Source organism: Geotrypetes seraphini, chromosome 11 (assembly GCF_902459505.1).
Source record: "Geotrypetes seraphini chromosome 11, aGeoSer1.1, whole genome shotgun sequence".
NCBI lineage: Eukaryota > Metazoa > Chordata > Amphibia > Gymnophiona > Dermophiidae > Geotrypetes > Geotrypetes seraphini.
In genome coordinates this window covers 85,810,043-85,834,113 of record NC_047094.1, presented here as the reverse complement: position 1 = coordinate 85,834,113, position 24,071 = coordinate 85,810,043, and the positions used below count along the sequence as shown (strand labels likewise).

The following is a 24,071-nucleotide window of genomic DNA, read 5'->3' as shown; positions in this document are numbered from 1 at the left end:
GGCAAGGGGGAGGGAGGGAGGGGAGCTGCTGAAAGACATCTAGTAATCCTTGCAGGCTTGACAGTGCATGGAATTATTTTTGTAAAATCATGTTTTATTATGTGACTGGCATTATTTAGACTTTAATTTCTATGAATGAATAGAATGAAAATTATATAAAATTACTTGCTTGTTTTTATGTGCGTGTGCTGAAGGAAAGTGGAGAGAGTGTGGGCTGAGGACGTTGAAGGGAAATGGGGAAGAGAGAGTGGGGAGAAGACGCTGATTTATAAATTGACAATTGTACAGAATATTGTTTCTTTTTATACTTTAATATAACAAGTTCAATATAAAACAATTCAAGACTTGTGTGGATGGAATCAGGTGGTTTGCGGGGATGGGGACCGAGCTTACGGGGATTAGTCCAATAAAATGGTATTTTCTTATTTCTCATTATTTGTTTTATTTTTATTTGTTAATTTGTAAAGTGGTGCTTGTTATGTATCAGTTTTTTCAAATTTACATCTACTGTCTTTATATTTTACAGAGTATTAGAGGACATGTATTACTGTTTTTGTGGTGTTGTAGTGTGTTGCATTGTATGCAGAGTTTGGTTTCTTGGTGGTTCAGTTTAACTTTTGTCTACATATTTCTATTTTTAGTTTGTGATTATTCCATTTTGGGCGAGGGTGTATCTGTCTGTGTGTATGAAAGGGACATGGCTTTCTGATAGCATCAACTGTACAAGATCAATTGACTGTGCAGGATCTGGCTTATTTTTGGTGTTCTAGTGCTCACTGCAGTGTTTAAGATGCTGCCTTTTCCTAGGTACACTCTTGTTGTGCGATATGTGGATTGTTACTAAAAATCATATTTTTCATATAGATGGGGGGTGTCAAAAAATGATGGGCCCTGGGTGTCACATATGCTAGGTTTGCCACTGCTTTGGACGACTTGCGACATAGGCGAAAACGGACTTAGACGTTCCTTTCGATTATGCCTTGCTAAATTATTAGGCAATGAATGGATTCTCGAGGACCAAGTGAGTGTGGAGTGTGTGAGCCATTATAGAGGAAGTGAAATGGAGGGGGGAATGGTACTGGATCAGTTACTTAAAGTCTTGAGGGATGAATTTTGCAAGACTGCTTCTTGGGGTCCCATGCAAGAATAACTAATTGGCCATAGGTAAGAAACTTGCATGGAAGGTGAGGTTGGGGTGGTAGTGGGGCTAAGGATGAGGTGGCTTGTTATTGTTGAAGATTTGTGAGTTTGTATTGTAATTGAGGAAGCCAGAAAGAAAAGTGATTGTCTAAGTAGATGTTCCAATTTTCAGCCTCTCAGTCTCCAACAGATGTGGGCTACACTGGTCCTTGCATGCTGCAAATCAAGAAGTATGGGGTTAATTTTATAAAATATTTTCTCTGTGTAAATCACAAAGAAAAAGGCTCTTATAAAATTTCAATAGTGTATAAAAGTGTTGAAAGAGGTGCACAGAAAAACAGTGCCTGCTTTTTATATGTAATAGATGTAGGTACTTTTTTTAGGGTGGGGGTTCTCTAATTTGGGCATAGATCAAGTTTCAAGTTTAATTAAATTTTAATATACCGACTATCGACGTGCACCTGGCCGGTTTACAAAGCTAAAAAAGGTTAAAATAAAAATTTTTGTAGGTGGTAGGCGGAGGAAATGTGAACATTAATTAGAAAAATTATAAATATGAGTTTGAGGGTAAAAGGGGGGAAGTTAATAATTACATCATTAAAAACAAATAATCATAAGGAAGGAGGGAATAAAACAGCAGAAATGGAGATCGCTTCTTAAAAGTGGTTTGTGTAATATACTGCTATGCTGTTGGAAAGGAAATATTTAAATGTTGTGGTATGCGTCTTGGAATAAGAATGTTTTTAGTTTAGTCTTAAATTTGTCGAGGGAGTTTTTGAAGCGGAGTTGAGGTGGCATGGCGTTCCATAAAGTTGGAGCTACAACAGAAAAATTAGTATTTCTTATATAGTAGAATTCTTTGATTGAAGGTATAGTCAATAAATTCTGGTCAGCCGATCTAAGGCTCCGAGAAGAGCAAAAGGGGATGATGCTTTTATCAAGTAAAGATAGGAGATGTGAAAGTTTGATTTTGAAGAACAGCACTAAAGTTTTATAAGCGATACAGTGGGTTATGGGTAGATATTATGTACACATGCATTTCATAAACTACATCTGTATAAGCCTAGAGTAGATGCACATATTTGCACCTATAGGTGAAAATTTATGGAAGAACATTTGCCCGCTGAGTTCTTGGTGCTTATTTTACAAAGCAAACAATTTTCGTATGATGTCCAAATCCAAATTTGAATGTTTTATGGAAGACGCACAAAAATCCAGTACCAAACATGCCCATTTTCAAAACATCTATCTTGTATTTTTGAAAATGGCCATTTTTCAGAGGTGCATCTATGTTTTTGAACCATTTTCGAAATAAAACATGTACAAGAGAAAACCACATAAAACAGGTCATTGGGATATAGAAAGGGCCAACAGTTTTTGTAGACTGGCTACACAGACATCCCAGCAGAGTAGTGGGGCACCTCAGGGGGAACTGCAGTGAACATCACATAAAAGGTCCCAGGTATACATCTTACCCTAACTCCCTTATAGTGAATAGTGAGCCTTCAAAAATCCACCTAAAAACCAACTGGACCCAACTGTACACCACTTCAATGGCCCTTATGTCTGCCTACATGTAGGTACAATGAGATTCAGGTGGAGTTTGGAAGGCTCACAGATTCCTCCATAAGTGTAGTAGTTAGAGTGGGATATGGGTAAGGTGACCATATGACCCATTTTCAACAGGACAGTCCCGTTTTCGGATCGACCGTCCCGTTGTCCCAACCCACCACTTCGGGACACCAAAATGTCCCGTTTTCAGGGACAGCGTCCTGAAGCTGTGTGTGGGATACCGGGACGGCCAATCGCTATCCCTCCTTGCTGCGCTAATTCAAAGCCCGGTCCACCGCTGCTGCTTCTTCCTCCCTCCTTCCCACCAGTGCCTGATTCAAACCCCCCCGCCCACCCATGTTCCGCCGCTGCCTGCCTCCCTCCTTCCCTCCCTGCTGTGCCAATTCAAAGCCCGGTCTGCCGCCGCTGCTTCTTGCCTTCTTCCCGGCATCAATTTTGACATCGGAGAGGAAGTTCCGGGCCAGCCAGGCAGCGGCAATACACAGGCGGCGGGGGGGGGGGGGGGGGGGAGGGGTTGAATCAGACATTGGAGGGAGGGAGGGAAGGAGGTAGGCAGGAGGATGGCTTCGGGGGAGGGGGTGGGACAAAGGCTAGAAGGCAAGACATAGGAAGGAGGCACTAGGGGCACTACGGAAATGGGAAGGAGGCACTGGGGACACTAAGGACACAGGACAGAGGCACTGGGGGCACTAAGGACACGGGAAGGAGGCACTGGGCGCACTAAGGACACAGGATGGAGGCACTGGGGGCAATAAGGACACAAGACAGAGGCACTGGGGGCACTATGGACACAGGACGAAGGCACTGGGGGCACTAAGGACATGGGAAGGAGGCACTGGGGACACTAAGGACACAAGACAGAGGCACTGGGGGCACTAAGGACATAGGAAGGAAGGAGGGAGGGAATAGAAAGGGACAATTGTTGGGCCCGAGTGCAGAAAGAAAGAAATGAAAGAAAGGATACACAGACAGAAGGAAACGCAACCAGAGACTCATGAAATCACCAGACAGCAAAGGTAGGAAAAATGATTTTATTTTCAATTTAGTGATCAAAATGTGTCAGTTATGAGAATTTATATCTGCTGTCTATATTTTGCACTATATTTGTCTATTTTTTATAGTTACTGAGGTGACATTGCATATTTTAAAGTCATCTGCCTTGACATCTTTGAAACCCCCCAAATATAAATGATAATTAAGATTTTCTCTGCAAATAGTGTACTTTGTAGTTTAAAAAAAAAATTTATGGTTACCATTATGAATTAATAAGATATTATGTGTACATGAAAAATGAATGGAAGAAATTGGGGGTGGGATTGGGGGCGGGACTGACAATTAATAGATGTCCCCTTTTGATGAAAAAAAATAAATGGTCACGTTAGATATGGGCCTCAGTCCCCATCTCTATACTACTCCGGAGACCACTTGCTGCTTTACTAGGACTGGCCATAACATCTGAAGCTACCGTATAGGCAGGTATGTACAGTTTCATTTATATCTTAGGGTTGTGTGAGGGGGTCAGTTATCACTGAGGGAGTATGTGTGTGTGTGTGGGGGGGTCATTTTTATATCCCTTCAGTGGTCATTTGGTCAGTATGGGGACCTTTTTGGCAGTTATTTGTCTAGATCCAAATGTCCAAATTGTGCCCTGGACGTATTCTTAAAGGTTTGATTATGGCAGAAAAACATCCAACACACAAAAGAAACAGTTGGAGTGGACTGGATGCTCTGAATGGGAAGAACCTATTCAGTTTCACATCATGGGGTAGAGAGGAAGTAACTTCCCTGATTACAATCTGTTGATCGCAGCCACAGATTTAAAAATTCTTCTGTACTTGGAATCCAACTGACCATGGAGATTGATAAAATGGAGAACAATGCCAGCAGAAGTGCTTCCTACACAGAGATGCTAATCAGAGCCAAGCACAACAAACATCTGGCACTCGGGCCCCAATGCTCGAAAGCTTGATGTGCCAGTAAGACTCAGTAAAGCAGTCTTAGTGGCATGGAAGCTCTCCTGCCGATGTTCAAAACAGTTCTCAGGGGGCTGCTACAAGCAGCTTAATAGTATTTAAATAAGCTCTCCTTGTGATGCACAAAAGGGAATGATCCCCTTTTACAGGGCAAACATTTCTGTGCATGTGTTGTGTGAGGCACACAACACAGCACAACAGCTGTGCCCATAAAAAAAGAAGTCCCCAGCTGAGCTGGCAGCACCTGCTCTCCCTGCCGGCTCAGCTGATTGTGGCTCTGGAGCCACAATCAGCTGAGCCAGCAGAAGAAGCCCCAATCAGCTCAGCTGGCAGGACTCCCTGAAGCTACGAATTAGCACTTCAGGGCTTCCCTAGCCAGCTCAGCTGATCTCGACTTGGGAGCCACGATCAGCTAATTGGCAGGGGAAGCCCTGAACAGCTGAGCGGCAGGGGAAGCCCTGAAGTTGCCGATCAGATGAGCCAGCAGGCATGAGCCCACACGGAAAGCACTTTAAAAATGGAGCCGACAGGAGGGAGGAGAGAGGGAGGAGCTGTGCCTAGCGATTGCTCTTCTGATCAGGCGCCAGGCACAGTTCCTCCCCTTCTTTACAGGGCTACTCCACACAAACAGTATGCATATGGTTTCCATGCTATTTACATAGAAACATAGAAATAGACGGCAGATAAGGGCCACGGCCCATCTAGTCTGCCCACTCCAATGACCCTCCCCTACCTTTCTCTGTGAATAGATCCCACGTGTCTATCCCATTTGGCCTTAAAATCAGGCACGCTGCTGGCCTCAATAACCTGAAGTGGAAGACTATTCCAGCGATCAACCACCCTTTCAGTGAAAAAGAATTTCCTGGTGTCCCCGTGCAGTTTCCTGCCCCTGATTTTCCACGGATGCCCCCTTGTTGCCGCGGGACCCTTGAAAAAGAAGATATCTTCTTCCACCTCGATGCAGCCCCTGAGATACTTGAATGTCTCGATCATGTCACCCCTCTCTCTACGTTCCTCGAGTGAGTACAGCTGCAACTTATCCAGCCGTTCCTCGTACGGGAGATCCTTGAGACCATCCGGGTGGCCATTCTCTGGACCGACTCCAGTCTCAGCACATCCTTACGGTAATGCGGCCTCCAGAATTGCACACAGTATTCCAGGTGGGGCCTCATCATGGATCTATTCAATGGCATAATGACTTCAGGCTTACGGCTGACGAAACTCCTGTGTGTGCATAGCCCAGTAAAAGAAAATCACTCCCCACACGGTATTTTTTACCATGTTGTCAGAATGCTTTGCATTCTGCCCTCAATGTGCAGGGATATAAACAGAATAAGAACAAGATAAATACTTGATTCCTGCAGAGCTCCTAGAAATCTGCTTTAGAAACAGTCGAGGATGTTGTCTACTGACCTGAAAGGTAGGAACTGGTGATGTGGATAATGCTTACTAAGGCGATCCCAGTTTGGTAGTTACAGTTCTGTCTAAAGTCAGATTTTCCTAAAAAAAAACAAAACCAGACAGACTAATTGCTCTAAACTTTAAAGTTTATGGTTTATGGAGGAAGAGGTGATTTTCTTTGAAAAATCTGAAGCAAGGGTTCAGGAATATTTCCTTGCCCCCTCTCCAAAGATATGGCTGGTGACACAGTAGCAGTGCCAAATGTATCAGACCCCTTCCTTAAAGGTGTAGAAGAAGTTCATCAGCTGCCAGCTGTTTTTCAGTGAGCCAAATTATTTCAAACACACCAGCCCAGGGCTCTTATGCTTTTAAGATGTGGTATAGTAGAAAATCAGATTCTACCAGGACAAGCATCAGCCACATATACGGTAGATGATGTCACCTGACAGTTCCCATTAGATGGATAAAATTTCTTTGTATTCTGCTTAGAACGGTGTGCAAGGGAAATGTAATGGTTTTAAAATTAATAAACCCGGGAGAGATAGCATTTCAGAGCATTGAGTTTGGTGACACTTCTGGGCAATCGGTGCTGTCTTTTCCTGTGCTAAATATTTTCCGTCAATGTTGACTTATAAGATGCGTAACAGTCAGTGCTGGCTTGAGGGGTGGTGGTCCCACATCTAATCATCTGGAGCTCTGCTCAGCTGGTAAGTCCCTCCTCTCTGTGCCCTTCTCTTCAACTGCTAACTCCAGACTCGGTCCCTTCTGCCTTGCTGCACCATATGCTTGGAACAAGATTCCCGAATCCCGACGGCAGGCTCCATCTCTAGCAGAGTTCAAGGTCTTTTTGAAAGCCCACCTCTTTGAGAGTGCTTTTGACTCCTCTCACCTTGGGTTCTGCATCCCCTACCCTCTATGTCATGTCTGTCTGCCCAAGTTAGATTGTAAGCTCTTCCAAGCAGGGACCATCTATAAATGTCAAAATGTACAGCGCTGCGTACGCCTTTTAGTGCTATATAAGTGATAAGTAGTAGTGAGTGATTCACCCCCCAGCCCTCAAGGCTGGCCATGGGTGACTGTGCTCAGAACAAGAAAACTTATCACAGCACTGCCATCATTACGGAAAGAAATAGAAAATGAGATGTACTTACGACTGGGCCTCTACTGCTTCTTTCTTTGCCACATAGTTATAGGGAATAAAGCCTTCCCCTATAATTCTCCCAAATGAGTCTATTTTATGTGCCTTTAGCCAGTCTCCACATGTTTCTGACACTTGGAACAGGTCTCCCTTTATAAAACTCATTTCCTCTTCTGTTCTGGCACTGAAATCCCAGAGGCCGACATAGTGCAAACTGGCCTGGCTGCGTCTCCTTGGCATGAGATCCTGGGTACCCATTGATGAACGAGTTGACTTGGAAAAGGTAGCTCCCTTGTCTTTAAAAAACATGTTCCAGAAGCATGTCAAGCAGGGGCAGGCTTTCTGCAGCCTCTGCCATTTCGTTCACAAATTTCTGACAACACATAAATCAGCTCTGCCGCGAGTGTCTTTATATGGCATGATAGAGCCTGGGCACCGACTCCTCTTCTGCAGTCTGGACGGTAAAGGTAATAACCACTGAACTTCCTTAATTCACCTGCTGTGCCTCCTGACACACCTCTATCAGAGCCGAAAGAGGAAGTGCAGAGTTATTCACCTTAGTAAGAACTGGTTTGGGATGAAAAATCTCTGCACAATCCACCCTTACCACAAAAGCTAGGCAGGGGCAGAAGTCAGCCAAAGGGAAAGTAAAGCAAATGCCACAGATAATAAAGACAAGTGATTGCTCGGGTGGAGTGAGGGTGTAGAGTAAATGTATTGCCTCTCCTCCCCTGCTCCGGGCTGAATGCAGATCACAGAGGTGCATTGGTTGGGCCGCAGAGGACAGAAATAGCTGCTCATGGGCCAGTCCCCTGATATTGGCAGTAACTTTATAGCTCTGTATTATTTGCACAGTGCTGAATAACAAAGCACGTCAGAATTTACACAAGATTAAGGAAAACTACTAACATTAATTGCTCTCAGGCTGAGTACTAAGGACATGACTGTTTCCTGAGTTCTCTGGAAGGAGAGCGGCCCTCTGTATTAAAAGCCAGCTGAAAACCTTAAAAACTGCAAAATACTGTAATTGGTCACTTCTCCTCAGCACAGTCTGCTGTCCAGATAAGAGAACTGTGCAGTTTTTCTCTCTCTATTTACTGAATACAGGTTCTCAATACAAAACTAAGCAGGGATGAACTAGTTGAACCTGTTCTGCTGTAATAAGTCCCAGAATACAAATCCCAGATAGAATGGGGACAAGTGCTAATAGGAGAATGAATGTGGAGTCTGCCACATAAGAAAATAAGATTAGCCAATGGTCCATCTAGCCTGCAAGAGTTGGGCAGTAGTATATTATTACTTTAAAATTATTTTTCACATAACCTATGTAAACTAGTAACTGTGACATTTTCCCATTCCCTAATGAAACTGATGACTGTTTTATATTACTTTTGGAAATTAATTTACTCAACAATGGTTACTCATACTTTTAAAAGTAATATATTACTGCTACTATTAATTTTCTTACCCTTTCCTTCAATTTATTTCCTTTCATTTGACAATTGGCATTCTTTCCTCTCAGATTTAGCTTAATTGTGTATTGTTCACTGCTTTGTTATCTCTTAGAAAAAGAGAAACATGATGGCAGACAAAGACCAAATGGCCCATCCAGTCTGCCCATCCACAGCATCCACTATCTCCTCCTCCTCACGCCAAGAGATCCCAAATGCCTGTACCACAGTTTCTTGAATTCAAACACATCCTTTATCTCTACCACCTTTACAAGGAGGCTATTCCTCACATCCACCACTCTTTTTTATGAAAAAGTATTTCTTTATATTACTCCTGAGCCTATCACCTCTAACTTTATCCTATGCCCTCTCATTGCAGATTTTCTTTTCAAATGACAGAGTCTCGCCTCATGAGCATTTATGCCACGTAGATATTTAAATGTCTCTATCATATCTCCCATCTCCCGCCTTTCCTCTAAAGCAGTGGTCTCAAACTCAAACCCTTTGCGGGGCCACATTTTGGATTTGTAGGTACTTGGAGGGCCGCAGAAAAAAATAGTTAATGTCTTATTAAAGAAATGACAATTTTGCATGAGGTAAAACTCATTTTAGTTTATAAATCTTTCCTTTTGACTAAGTCTTAATAATAATATTGTCATTTATAGCTAAAGAGACATATGATCAAGAAACTGTTATATTTTACTTTTGTGATTATGATAAACATACCGAGGGCCTCAAAATAGTACCTGGCGGGCCGCATGTGGCCCCCGGGCCGCGTGTTTGAGACCACTGCTCTAAAGTATAAATATAGAGATCTTTAAGTCTGTTCCCAAATACCTTATGATGAAGACCACTGACATTTTAGTAGCCTTCCTCTGTACCAACTCCATCCAGACTGTGTATATTGTTTTGAAGGTACAGTCTCCAGAATTGTACACAATATTCTATATGAGGTCTTACCAGAGTCTTATACAGGGGCATCAATACCTCCCTTTTAACTACTGTCCATACCTCTCCCTATGCAACCTAGCATCTTTCTAGCTTTTGCCGTTGACTTTTCAACCTGTTTGGCCACCTTAAGATCATCACATACTATCACACCCAAGTCCTGCTCCTCTTTTGTGCACAAAAGTTCTTCACCCCCTAAACTGTACGGTTCCCTTGAATTTTTGCAGCCCAGATGCATGACCTTGCATTGTTTAGCATTAAATCTTAGTTGCCAAATTTCAGACCATTCTTCAAGCTTCGCTAGGTCATTCCTCATGGTATTCAAACCATTAGGGGTGTTTACTTTATTGCAAATTTTGGTATCATCTGCAAAGAGGCAAATTTTACCTGATAGGCCTTCAGCAGCATTGTTTACAAAACTGTTTAAAAGAACAGGCCCAAGAACCAAACCCTTGAGGCACACTACTAGACACATCCCTTTCCTCAGAGCGATCTCCATTGACCACTACCCTCTGTCGCCTTCCACTCAACCAATTCCTGAGCCACTTTGGGGCCCATCCTGTTTATTTATGTCAGTTTATTTATTAGATGCCTGTGTGCAACACGGTCAAAGGCTTTGCTAAAATCTAAATACACCACATCTAGCACACTCCCTCTATCCAATTCTCTGGTCACCCAGTCAAAGAAATTGATCAGATTTGTCTGACAAGAACTGCCTCTAGTGAATCTAACAGCCTGTTGCCGCGTGGCAACAGCCCCAAAGCCCTTTAAATCTCTATGGGCTTCGGGGCCGTTACTGCGCAGCAGCTGGTAGCCCGGCTTTGTTAAAGAGGCCCTAAGTGGCCTCGGGTCCTGTAATCCGCTGGATTCTAAAAATGTCACTATTTTCTGTTTTAAAAGCATTTCTATGAATTTACTTGCCACAGAAGTGAAATACGGTATATTAAATTATAATAAACATTAAATCATAAGATGCACAACCCTCCTCTCTGCTCCCAGTGAATATTCCTTTTGGGAACCATGTCAGACCTATACCCTTATGCAAGACACTTGATGATGAGGACTCTTAAATTATGAGAATTGGGCTTGCTGAATCCCTCTTCACTGGCCCTGCTGCTTCTGGGTCTGAAGAACGTGTCTTGGAAGTACAGTTGACCCAAAAGTCTCTAGACACCTCTGCAAATCTCAAGTATTCTGTAGCAAGCAGCCTCAATCTAGAAAAGACTTCTATGATTTGTGGCCATTATACCCTTTCAGTGCTTACTGAGACACATGTGATGTTAAGTGCACAGGGATTTTTCCAGGATATGATTATAGTGCACAAATATATTTGGTATGGTTTAGAAATCTATCATACACACACAGGTGTGACAAGCAAAAGATTTCCTTATTTCTATATCTCAGGTAATTCATAGTTGTCACATTGTTAAAGTCTGAGAAACCAGCTGAACATTTAGAACGGAGTTTCCATCTTCTTTGGGTATGTGGACTATTTCTCAACTTCCAAAAGCTTCAGGGATCACCCTAGCCCACATCCCCATATTCACTTTCTACCCCCAGCCTCTCCCCACTGCTCTGTTCCCCTGACACCATCCTTATTTAGACCACTCTCTCTCCTGTTCTCACCAGGATCTCTCTATCTACCTCCAAGTTCATCCCCAGTTAGCTGTTATTCTCTCCTCCACTTCTCTGGGCCTATTCCCCCATAAGTCTTTCCCTCTCTCTCTTCATCATTTCTTCCCACCCCTACACCCCTACTGCCAATCCAACCTGATCAGCTTCTTTGACTGGGTAACGGGGAAGCTGGATATTGGGGAGTCCCTGGACATCGTGTACCTGGACTTTAGCAAAGCATTCGATAGCGTACCACACCGCAGGTTACTGAGCAAGATGAGTTCTATAGGATTAGGTAACACATTGACGAAATGGGTTGGGAGCTGGCTTGGAGGTAGGCTCCAAAGGGTGGTGGTGAACGGCACCCCCTCCGAAATGACGGAGGTGATTAGTGGAGTACCACAGGGCTCAGTCTTGGGCCCAATCCTATTCAACATCTTTATAAGAGACTTGGCAGAAGGGCTTCGAGGTAAAATAACATTATTCGCCGATGACACCAAACTGAGTAATGTAGTGGGCAAATGCACAACAGATGAAGATTCAGTGCCCGACAACATGATGCACGACCTACTCCTACTGGAGCGATGGCCTAGGACATGGCAACTCAACTTCAATGCCAAAAAATGCAAAGTTATGCACCTGGGCAGCCAGAATCCATGCAAGTCTTATACCCTTAATGGCGAGATCCTAGCAAAAACGGTAGCAGAACGAGACTTGGGGGTAATCGTCAGTGAGGACATGAAGTCTGCCAATCAAGTGGAGCAGGCTTCGTCCAAGGCAAGACAAATCATGGGCTGCATACGAAGGGGTTTCGTCAGTCGTAAGGCGGAAGTCATTATGCCATTGTATAGATCCATGGTGAGGCCCCACCTGGAATACTGTGTGCAATTCTGGAGGCCGCATTATCGCAAGGATGTGCTGAGACTGGAGTCAGTGCAAAGAATGGCCACCCGGATGGTCTCGGGACTCAAGGATCTACCATACGAAAAACGGCTCTTGACAAATTACAGCTATACTCGCTCGAGGAGCGCAGAGAGAGGGGGGACATGATCGAGACGTTCAAGTATCTTACGGGCCGCATCAAGGCGGAGGAAGATATCTTCTTTTTCAAGGGTCCCACGACAACAAGAGGGCATCCATTGAAAATCAGGGGCGGGAAACTACGAGGTGACACCAGGAAATTCTTTTTCACTGAAAGAGTGGTTGATCGCTGGAATAGTCTTCCACTACAGGTGATTGAGGCCAGCAGCGTGCCTGATTTTAAGGCCAAATGGGATCGGCACTTGGGATCTCTTCACAGGGCAAAGGTAGGGGAGGGACATTAAGGTGGGCAGACTAGATGGGCCGTGGGCCCTTATCTGCCGTCTATTTCTATGTTTCTATGTTACTCTTTTTCTTCCTACCAGAATCTCCTTCTCTCCTCTCCCTTCCATAGGCTCTCTTCCTATCCCTAACTCTTTTTTTTTTTTTTTTTTTAGGAAAGGGGGTGAGACTTGGATATTATTTCCTTGTCTTCAATAGCAGATGAATCCAGAGACTAGTAGGAGGAGACCAGCAGGTGGAGATGGAGAGAACTGAGTTGTCCTCAGCCTTATTTGATGCACAGCCTCCTGGCCACTCAGTATACTCTATCTCACAGCTCCTGGCTTCTGCTTGTGGATTTCGGGCAAGGCCTGGCTATTGGAAAGAGGGATCTCTGGCAGAATGCTGTCAGCTTTGGAGGTTACACCTGGGCCCCACAGCTCCCTACCTCACTCTCTTCAGGATAACACCTGTTCTCCACAGGTCCCTTTCTCTATCGGTGTGGTGCATTCTTGGTTTCTCCTTTCCCATGGACATGAAAAAAAAAAGAGGAGGCACAATTGTGGAGTACCGGCTTTCTACAACGGTTTACATCCTCAGGGACTTCAGCTTTCTTGCTTCAAATGGAGTGAGTATTATGTTTTCCCTTCTGGGGAGATGGCTGGAGGAGCTTGCACGGGCTCGAAGAGCGTTGTTGGGATAGCTCAGCCGTGTTACTGTCAGGGAGTCAAGCATTCTGTTTCCCTTCAGAAGGAGGCCAGTGGCAGGGGCAGGGGTAGCGGTACCATTTACTGCCGGTACCTGCTGCCAGGTACCGGCAGCAGGGTAGGAGTAGCAGTACCGTTTACCATGCAGGAGAGTCGAGGTTGATTTTCCTCTAACACGCGCGGCTATTTTGGTTTGAGGTCAAGACCGGGTGGTGCGCATTGCATCAGCAGTTCGCAGCGGTGGTCATGCTGCGGGTGGATTTTTTGCTTTCCTGCCAGTCCGCCACTGGATGTAGTTTTGGCATGCTCATTTGGGTCAGGACTCTAGGGGGCTCTAGGGGCTGGCGATCACCGAGGCGTCTCAGGCGTCTGCCAATTGTGGGCAAGTCTTGGCGGCAGAGGTGACTTGCATGTGGGTTTTTGTTCCAGAGATGCAGCCTCCGCCCCTGCCGCTGACCAGTTGGCCGGCACCAGCCGCCGAGGAAACGTGAGCAGCGGCAGGTGGTAGCCTGGACTACCATTACCTATTTTAGCCAAGGTAAGGGTTCCGAGGGTCATGGTTGGGGCTCAGGGTTCTGGCATGCTCTGCTTGTCCAGAGTTCAGTCTTTTTCCCTGGATGATCTGAAGGGCATTTCCTGGATTTTTCTTTTCTGCAGCGCATTGAGGCATTTTGCTCGTTGCAGTGAACTTATTGTCCCAACCTGGATGTGGTAGGAGGGAGCCTTTCTTGTGTTACCTGGCAGCTCTTTTGGGGGAGGACGCTCAGGCATCCTGGCGTCTTGTTTCAGATGACTGTTTTCTCTTTCTTTATTCATCAACTAGTCTTTAAGCCTGTTACATTAACGGGTGCTAGAATAGATGTGTCTGTCTGTCTGTGTTTCTTTATCTATCTCTCCTTGGCCGCTGTCTGTATCCTTCTGTCTCCCCCTTCCCCCCGAGCAAAGCTGTCTGCCCCCAGCACACACCTCCCCCCCAAATGTCTTTCCATGGCCCTCTTCTGTCTTCCCCCCCCCCGAGCAAAGTTGTCTGTCCCCAGCACACCTCTCCCCAAAGCAGCCCCCTTTCCCTCTCCCTATCTCTCCATGGCCCCTTCTGTCTCCCCCCAGCACACCCCTCCCCCAAAAGCAGCCCCCTTTCCCTCTCCCTGTCTCTCCATGGCCCCTTCTGTCTTCCCCCCAGAGCAAAGCTGTTTGCCCCAAGGAAACCCCTCCCCCCAAAGCAGCCCCCTTTCCCTCTCCCGCTGACTCTCTCTCTCTGGCCCCCTTTCTCTGTCTGTCTTTCTGTCCCTCTCCCTGCCCCTGTGTCTTTTTTTTTTTTCTTTCTGTCTCCCTCCCTCCCGCTGTCTGTCATTTTTCCCCATTTCCCTGTGCAGCAGCATTTCCATCCCATTTCCCTATGCAGCAGCAACAGCATTTCCCTCCTATAACCCCCTTTCCTGTGCAGAAGCAGTAGCAGCATTTCCCCCACCCCCCTTTCCCTTCTCTTCTCTTCCCTTACCCTTCCCTGCTCCATTTGGCCCCTCCCCCTTCTTTTACTGCCGTTGTCCTGCTCGATCTGGCTTGCTCCTGACCCTCCCACCGCCGACAAACCTCCGGGCTCCAGCCGCGTAGGCAGCACTTTAAACACGCTGCTTCGTGGCCTTCTACTGCCGATTTCCTCTCCCGCGTCTGTCTCCGATGATGTCATCAGAGACGCGGCAGAGGAAATTGGCAGTAGAAGGGCGCGAAGCAGTGTGTTTATAGTGCTGTCTACGCCGCTGGAGCCGGGAGGTTTGTGGAGGGTCAACGGCCGGAGCGGGGCTGCTGTCCACCACTCAGTTGCTGCTACTGGTGCTGCCTACGCCACTGGAGCCAGGAGGTTTGGAGAGAGCACAGTCGCGAGCCTTCAGCCATCGCGCACGCGCCTCTAGCCCCTGCAAGCACCGTAAGGTGTGAAATAGAATACTGCCACAGAAGCACACCTCACGGCGTCAGGAATCACGAATTTTCAAGAGCGCATGCGTGCTCTAGGGTTTTATTATTAGCGATGCTTATTCAGAAGCCATCGTTTGAGGCATCTTAATCTGCCTTGGAGCTTGCGGTCACAGTAAGGCTTCCCTTTGGGCTTGGTGGGTCCTTTGCCCGCTATTTCCCTGACCACGCATGGTACCAGGCTTCAGCGGTTGCGCCCGCTCAGATTGGTTTTCTAGCTAGGTGAGCCAGCATTGCCTTTCTCTAGCGCTTGGTCCCTTGGCATATACTCTCACCTTCATTCCCCTACACACATGTGTGTGTGTATCCCCATTTGGGTGTTTTGTCTTGTTTTCCAAATCTATTTCCCTTAAAGGATTTAGGTAGTGGTCTGGCTGGCACTGAGCACTGGAGCCATATTCTCTGTTTTAGCTGAGCGCACTTGCTCTCTCTCTGACGTCCCTTAAGTAGCCTGGTGGTCCATGCAGTGGACTATAGAGAGGGGGGCCCAGGCTCACATCCCGCTTGGGTTGGAAGTCCCACAACCCATAAAGTACCCATGGAACCCATACAGACACTGCTGGCATAAGGACTATTGTAGTGTACTGCAAGAGGTACTGTTATTTTTATCCTCTCCGATCATGATATTCTCATGTCTCAGAGTCACACTGCTTCCTCTGGGCGGTCAGGTCTTCTGGCTTTTCTATTAGGTGCTTCGTCATACTGTTCAGGTTTATAGCTGGAGGCTATAGGGTGGACGGAGTAGGCTCTAGGGCTTAGTACTCTTTAAGATTCTTTTTGCATTGCCACAGTGGGCTTTGAGGTGTTCTGTCGCCCTATTCTTTCTTTATGCACTTTACCTCCTGTCTTGGGCAGTTCTCTTGATCTCATGGTACCCGGATGCAGGGCAGGATTAATTCTTCGAGGGCCCCTAGGCACACAAGTACACTGGGCCCCCTAGCTCTGCCCCGCCCACATCCTGCCCACATTTATTTACCTGTTTATTATTTACTTCTTTATTTCCACTTGTATTTATTTTTTTCTTTTATTATAAAATCCAAAACAAACAACAAAGATTACCATACCAGTGTCAGTGTACAGTTTTAGTTCTATGCAAGCCCCAAACATCTCTGAACAAATCCCCCCTTCCTTCCCTTCCCACCTACTTGCCCAGGACTTTACTCTGAACCCTTTCCATACGTATATAAAAGTGTTCAAATGCATTGTAAAGCAATAATATTATACGAAACATAAGTCTATATTAATAACCAAGTTTGCAACGCATCTCAACTGCCTCACTCTGTCATCCAACATTAACCCATATGTATAAACAACCAAATCTGTAACTCCTCTGGTACGTTCCACTCCATGTATGCTAATTTGTAACAAAACAACAAGGCAAGCGGTCAACCAAAGAATCCAACGTGGAACAAAAGAAGATCAGCAGACAATAAGGAGATTTAAATCACTTTACAAATTAACAAATAAAAAAAATGGAAAATAAGATATCATTTTATTGAACTAATACATTTTTAAATTAGGTTTCAGAGGTCAAACCCTCTTTCCTTAGGTCAGTAATAAAAGGTGCGCTAGGGCCTTAACGCGCACAATAGCGTGCATTAAATTCCCGAGCGTGCTAGCCACTACCGCCTCCTTTTTAGGAGGCAGTAGATTTTCAGCTACCGCATACTATAGCGCGTGGTAATTTTGTGCATGCGCTAAAAACCCTAACACACCTTCGTAAAAGGAGCCCTTAGCATCATGAAGTACAACTGGGGGTTAGTGGCTTGCGATGTCCTTTTTAGGCCACTGTCTAGGAGACTCTTTCCAGTTCTTCCTTATCGTATCTGTTGGGGCTCATGTGCCCTTCTAGGGATATTGTTTATTTCTTGCTGTAGCAGTTGGAAGGTGTTTTTTCTTCCCACACCTTCCTGGTGGGCTTCTCTTTCTTTAACTTCCTGATATTTATAATCTCTTGTCAGGGAACCACACTACTTGTGATGGGAGATTAGATTTTCTATCTGCTCTGTTCGCTATAATTTTTTTGTCTTTGTACATTGCTCTTATTGTCCCAACCTAGGTATGGGTAGGAGAAACCACTTTTTCAGTTCCCTGATGGTTTTATTGGGAGAGGATGCCCAGGTGTCCTGTTGTCTTAGTTCGGATATGACTGAATTCTCTCTCTCTTTCTCCATACGTCAGGTGTCACTAACGAATCCGTCGCTTGGGACATCATAAGTGCGGCTCTAGCATGAAGCTTGGGCCTGGACTGCCCCAGAGCTTTTGTCCACAGGAGGGGACACGGAAGATAGGGATGATGTCTATTTCTGTGGTAGTTGTACTTCCGCACCTTTCTGGTGGGTTCATTTCTTATTTCTTCCTTTACTGGATCTCTGGTAGGTGATTTTGGGAGAGTTTCCTTAGGGGTTTTTATCTCCTTATTGGCTGTGGAACCTGGCTCTGTTCCTTTGGTACCAGCATATCTATTCTTATTCGAATGCTAGGTACCCTACATTCTTGCCAGGGAAAGAGAGTCTGATTTGCTGTTGTATTTTTTCCTGAATGTCATGGCTTTGCCATGAGATAGGATGATTGGATAATGGATTCAATCATGAGGAGTTCTTATTGATCCTTGGAGACATGAAAGACTGGTACTCTGCAGTCATTCTATTCATGGAGGGCCACTGCAGCAGTGGTTTCCACAGTATATTGCTCTCAGGCACTGATTTCTCCTGCTCACATGTGCTCTGAGGGTTAGCATCTGTCTGATCATGGGATACATACACTCAGTGTTTTCGTATCTCCTTGGACATATGCTGTAGGGAATGATGTGGAAGTGGAGGATTTCACAATAGCTTGTTTGTTGTTCTCTAAGTGTCCACAGTGGTGGCTTGGCGTCAGCTACTTATGGAGTGGCCATCAGTATGTTAGGATTGGTAGAGTGGTGTTTATTTCCCTCCCTACATTAGGACTGCTTTGCTACATCTCACTAGTCTCTGGATTCATCTGCTGTTGATGACAAGGAAGGAAAAATTATGTCCTTACCTGATAATTTTCTTTCCTTTAGTCAAAGTAGATGAATCCAGAGCCCCACCCTGTTTCAATTTAAGTGTTTGCCGCTCTTAGGCGAGGTTATGGCATGCTTTTTCAACTGGAGTTGCATTCTCGGTTTTTAAGTTTCAATTGTTCATGTAGTACATGTGGGGGTAAGGAGTTTTATAAGTTTCATATGTTTCATGTGCTTTATTTCGGCTGCTCTGAGAAGACCTATACTGAGTGGCCAGAAGGCTGTGCATCCAATAAGGCTGAGGACAACTCAGTTCTCTCTTTCTCCACCTGCTAGTCTCTGGATTCATCTGCTGTGACTAAAGGAAAGAAAATTATCAGGGAAGGACATAATTTTTCCATACAGGTATGTATTTTGTACCCAAGGTTAAGTGACTTGCCCAAAGAACTGCACTGGGAATTGATCCCAGGTTCTCAAGTCACCACACAAACCAGTAGGCTACTCCTCCACTCTCAATTTCCCATATCCACCAGGCCCTCTGCTCTTTCTTCAGCCCTTCCCTCAGATTCTCTTGCCCCCCCCCCTCAGTCAGTCCTTCTCTTCCCCACAGATCCCGCACCTTTTTCCCATCTTCCCTCAGCATCCCTGATCCATCAAACTTGAGTTCTTCACCCTTAAGATGAGGAATGACCTAGTGGTAGTGCTGCTGCGTCTGCATCCATAGATTGTGGAATTTAATCCCAGGGCTGCTCCTTGTGACCCTAGGCAAGTCATTTAATCCTCCATTCCCCAAGTACAAAATAAGTACACTGTATCTATATATATATATGTAAACCGCTTTGAGTGTGGTTGTGTAACTACAAAAAAGGATTATACCCCATCAAAAATTACAAAGACTAGGGGACACTCGATGAAGCTACAGGGAAATACTTTTAAAACCAATAGGAGGATTTTTTTTTCCCACTCAGAGAATAGTTAAGCTTTGGAACGCATTGCCAGAGGTTGTGGTAAGAGCGAATAGCATAGTTGGTTTTAAGAGAGGTTTGGACAATTTCCTGGAGGAAAAGTCCATAGTCTGTCATTGAGAAAGACATGGAGGAAGCCTTGGATCAGTAGCATGGAATATTGTTACTCTTTGGGTTACATTTAAGGACCAACTAAACTCACTTATTAAAAAGTGTTTTTTCAGCATCCGTGCTCTGAGAAGAGTGAGAGCACTTTTTCACGAACAACACTTCTCTGTATTGGTTCAATCAATCATTTTGTCAAGGTTGGATTACTGAAATTCAGTGTATTTGGGTCTTTCAAAGGTCAGTCTGCAGAGACTTCAATTAATACAGAACACTGCAGCTAAACTTATTTTCGGTAAGAGTAAATTTGATCATGTAACCCCTCTGCTCAAGGAATTACATTGGCTTCCAGTGTATCTCAAAATTCAATTTAAGTGCATTGCATTTAAGTGTATTGCATTTAAGATCCTATTTGGCATTTTTGCCACTTTGATTCCTCTAGACTGGAATGTTCATAGATCTCATCTTGCCAGAAGTTCCCGAAACTTAAAACTTACATTTCCCTATCTCAGTGGTAAAAACAGAACCTTTAAGAGATTTAGTTATTCTTTTGCTTTTAAATTAAGTGAATTCTGGAATGCTTTACCGCTTACATTAAGAAGTTTAGGTTCTTTTGCTTTATTCAGGAAAGTTCTGAAAACTTTTTTGTTTGCTAAACATTTTGGAAATTAACTATTTAGTCTACTTTTTCTTGTCAAATTTATGTATTATGTTTTACATTATTATAAACGGAGTCAAGCTCCTCTTGGTTGATGACTCAGTCTATAAAACTAAGTTTTAGTTTAGTGTACTGATGGTCACTAAAGTGGTTTGACTGGTTTAGCAACCAACGGAATTTGCCAATCCAATTTTCAAAATGGCTCACCATGTGGTTTTCCATGCAGTCATACATTCTCTAATTCTTGCATGCAAATAACCTAATTACTATTAAAATGAGATCATTAATATTAAAAGAAGCTATCTGATTGATGGCCTAACATTGCATGCCATAATCGAATCGAATCGCTAATACTGCTAATCAGATCTTTTAATACAGAAGGATCCTAAGGCTCTGATTGGCTCATATGCGAGGGGCCTTAGCCCCTATCCTTGTATCTCTGGATGCATCGGGAAGGGGAAGGCCCACCATTTTGGAGTTGTGGGCCTGTGAGCAGGAGGGATTGGGCATCCATCCTGCTGATTTTTATTAAAGTATTGGGAGGGGGATCCTGCAGGGGGCGATTCACGGTGGCAGGAGGGAGTGGGCATCCATCCTGCCTCTATTTTGGTTCCGAAGGGTCGTCGAAGAGGGAGTATGTCTTGCATTTTTAAAAATGGGGACAGAGTTTGTGAGTGTGTAACACATTCGCAACATCTGTGCCATTAAAAAAAAAAAAAAAAACCCAAACAGCTGAGTAGCAGGAGGCTGCTTTGGAGCTTCCCCAAACTGGCTCTGTGCATGTGTGAGAGCCAGTTTCTAAGTGAGCAATTAGATGAGATTATGACTGCCCTCCGCAAATCTCATTTGCATGGGAATCCATTGGAACATCGATTGCTGTTTACAAATCGGCCAAAAAATTGACCACAGTGACCTGCATGGTTTTAACAACCGTTACTATTGCATCTAGCTTTTAGTTCATCAAACCAGAGTTCTTCACTAGTGCCTGCAGCAACAGCAGTGATGACACGGTGCTTGGGCCAAACCTTCCCTCTGATATAAGTTCCTGTTCAAGTGGGATTCTGTAGAGAGAAGGATCTGGCTCAGCCCAGACAGTATGAGGCTCATAATCAAACCTTAAACACATCTAAAAACCTGTCCAAGTCTGCACTTATATGATCTAAAAGACAGGTTGTCCAAATGCCAATAATCAAACCGAATTTCTGGATGTAGCGAGGGACTTTTTAGGCATCTGAATGCCGCTGTACGCCCAGAGCTGAAAGGGGCGTGTCTAGAGGAGTGGTTAGGGCGGTATTTGGGCGGGATGTGGGGAGTTTCTTGCAGAAGGAATGATACAATGGATATAGGCATCTGACAGTGAGTGGAAGTTAAGAGTTTAAAGCAGCTTCAAAAATGTGGGCTTTTAGCTTGGATTTGAATACTGCTAGATGGAGCTTGATGTATTGACTCTGGCAGCCTATTACAGGCATATGGCGCAGCAAGAAAGAAGGGACAGAGACTGGAGTTGGTGGTAGAGGAGAAGGGTATAGATAAAAGGGACTTACCAATGCATGGAGTTCACAGGGGGGGAGCATGGGAGATATAAGTGAGGAGAGATATTGAGGGGCTATAGAGTGAATGCACTTGTAAGTCAGTAAGAGGAGTTTGAGCTGTATTCGAAAATGGATAGGAAGCCAATGAAGTGAATTGAGGAGAAGGGTAATGTGAGCATATTGGCTGTCATGGAATATGAGTCATTCAGCAGCATTGTGGACAGATTGAAGGGGAGATGGTTGAGGAGAAGAACTGAGAGAAGTACGTTGCAGTAGTCTAAACGAGAGCTGATGAGAGCATGGATAAGGGTGTTGGTAGTGTGCTTGGAGAGGTGAGGTTGGATTTTAGTAATATTATAGAGGAGGAAGCAACAGGTTTATGTGGTTTGTTGGATCTGATTGGAGAAGAAGAGAGAGGAGTCATAGATTACCTCAAGGTTGCAAGCTGACAATACGGAGGAAGAGAGTGTTATCCACAGAAATAGAGAACAGCAGGTGGGGGGGAGGTGGGTTTAGGCAGAAAAATAAGGAGTTCAATTTTAGCCATATCCAATTTTAGATGGCTGTATGACATCCAAGTGGCAATGTCGGTCAGGCAGGCTATGCTAATAGAAGCTCCTTCAGGAGAGGAGGCTAAAACCACTTGGCTAACTAGCAGATGTAATATCTTTATCCATAGGACCTTGAAGAATACTCACAGTTACCACTGCCTGCGTTCTTTGAATTTTCCTCAAACAAGATTGCTTTCATCTGAGATTTTCTTAAATTAATATTTTAAGGAAATGCTAAAAATTTCAATTTCTCAAGAAACATAAATTGCTGAATATTATTATATTTTTCAATGGTTCCATATGGAAAAACATATTGAGGGTGACCTTGACTCCGTTGGGGGAGCTAGTTTAGATTTAACTAATTTCTTTGAAAGTTCTAATGATGATATTAAAACTAGAGCTATCCGCTTTGTCAGGTTCTCCACAGAGAAGAATAAATTGATGGTTCTAATACTTACTTTAAAAATAAAAATTCCTTGCTTTGTGGGCAGTAAATTCAAATCTTTCCCGATGTGATTAGATTCACTTAACTGAAAAGGAAAAAATTCCTGGAATTAAGGGGTCCTTTTACAAAGCCGCGCTAGTGGTTTTATCGCATGCACCGGATTAGCATGCGCTATAGTACACGCTAGCCGGAAATCTACCACCTGCTCAAAAGGAGGCGGTAGCGGCTAGGGCATATGGCAATTTAGCGTGCGCTATTCGCACGTTAAGGCCCTAGCACAGCTTTGTAAAAGGAGCCCTTTTTTTTTTTTTTTTTTTTTTTTTTGCAGTTCTCATGCAAATGTTTATGGTTGGCAAGGGAAGAAAGAATTCACGCCTTCTTTGATCCTATACAACTTGAAATGTTTTTGGTTTTTTCTGTTGGTTGAGGTTGAGTTCTTTTATAATATTCCTAGAATAACTTAGAATGGTCCAACTGTGGGGTGAGATTAATTCTATGCATGTTGTCTTTATATTATTTTTCTTTTGATTATAGAGTAAGCGAGTTCCCCTAATGTGGGCTACTACACCTACGCTTACTGTAGAGATATTTCTGTTATTTTTATTTTATGTAATGGTGTATTTTGTTTGTATATTGTGGCTATGAAAACTTTGAATTTTCCAATAAAAACCTGCCCAAAACCTTGCTGACTGTTTGCTGTTCTTCCTACATTTATTAATACATGACATACATCTGGTCTGGGCTTCCAAGACGGTATTTTTAAATAACAGCCATGATTTAAAGGCCTGATTTAAAGGCCTAACTTTTGTGGCTTATCCTTATAGCTTCTGCTTAAGCATGTTTCTCATTTTAATTACGGTAAATGCCGCTACTGTAGATTTCCTTAGTGACTTCATTCCATATATTAGCTCAAATTTTATCATATCATGATCACTATTTCCCAGTGGACGCAACACCATTACCTTTCAGAAAATAATGGGTATACATTGAAGGAACTAAGGTCAGTACTGGGCAGGCTTGCGCAGTCTGTGTCCCATATATGGACATTCAGTTGAGGACAGGCTGGAGAGGGCTTCGATGGCTGGTATAGTTAAGATAGACTGGAGTGAGCTTTGATGGAGACTCCAGTAGATGAAACTTAAGCACATTACCAGGCAGGGCTCTGGGATTCTGGCCCAGAAATATCTAAGAAAAAGGACCATTTAAATTAAATTAATTTATGAAGCATGTATGGTTGGGCAGACTGGATGGACCATTTAGGTCTTTATCTGCCATCATTTACTATGTTGCTAAGCCCTGCATCCCACTAAGGTGGTGTCTCTCAAGCTTTCTTGAGCCGGGGCACACTAAAGGTAGTGGCCATGGCTTGAAGCATCCAGAAGTGCGTGGATGTCACCATGATAACATCATGCATATGCGTGACATCAACATGTTAACGCCCGTGCATGTGCAGAGGCCCTCCAGATGGGCCCTGAGATGCCAGTAGGGGGTGCCAGCAGGGAAGAGGGCCGGAGAGAAGGAGAGGCACTGGCACCAGCTGATTGCCTGCAGCAGTGTTTCTCAACTATTTCAAGCTAAGTACCCCCTAAGTCTAACAAATATCAACTGAGTA

General features: G+C 44.3%; 1 protein-coding gene across 4 annotated transcripts in view; it reads right to left on the bottom strand.

Moving 5' to 3' along the window:
• PTK6 (protein tyrosine kinase 6) overlaps positions 1 to 7,742 on the bottom strand; it is a 68,884-nt gene extending 61,142 nt beyond the window's left edge. For all 4 annotated transcript variants that reach the window (XM_033914767.1, XM_033914768.1, XM_033914766.1 and 1 more), the window contains exon 1: positions 7,238 to 7,742. In XM_033914767.1, the coding sequence (XP_033770658.1) occupies positions 7,238 to 7,533 (296 nt within the window). In that variant the 5' untranslated portion in view covers positions 7,534 to 7,742. The remainder of the gene's footprint in view (positions 1 to 7,237) is intronic.
• Positions 7,743 to 24,071: the final 16,329 nt, after the last annotated feature.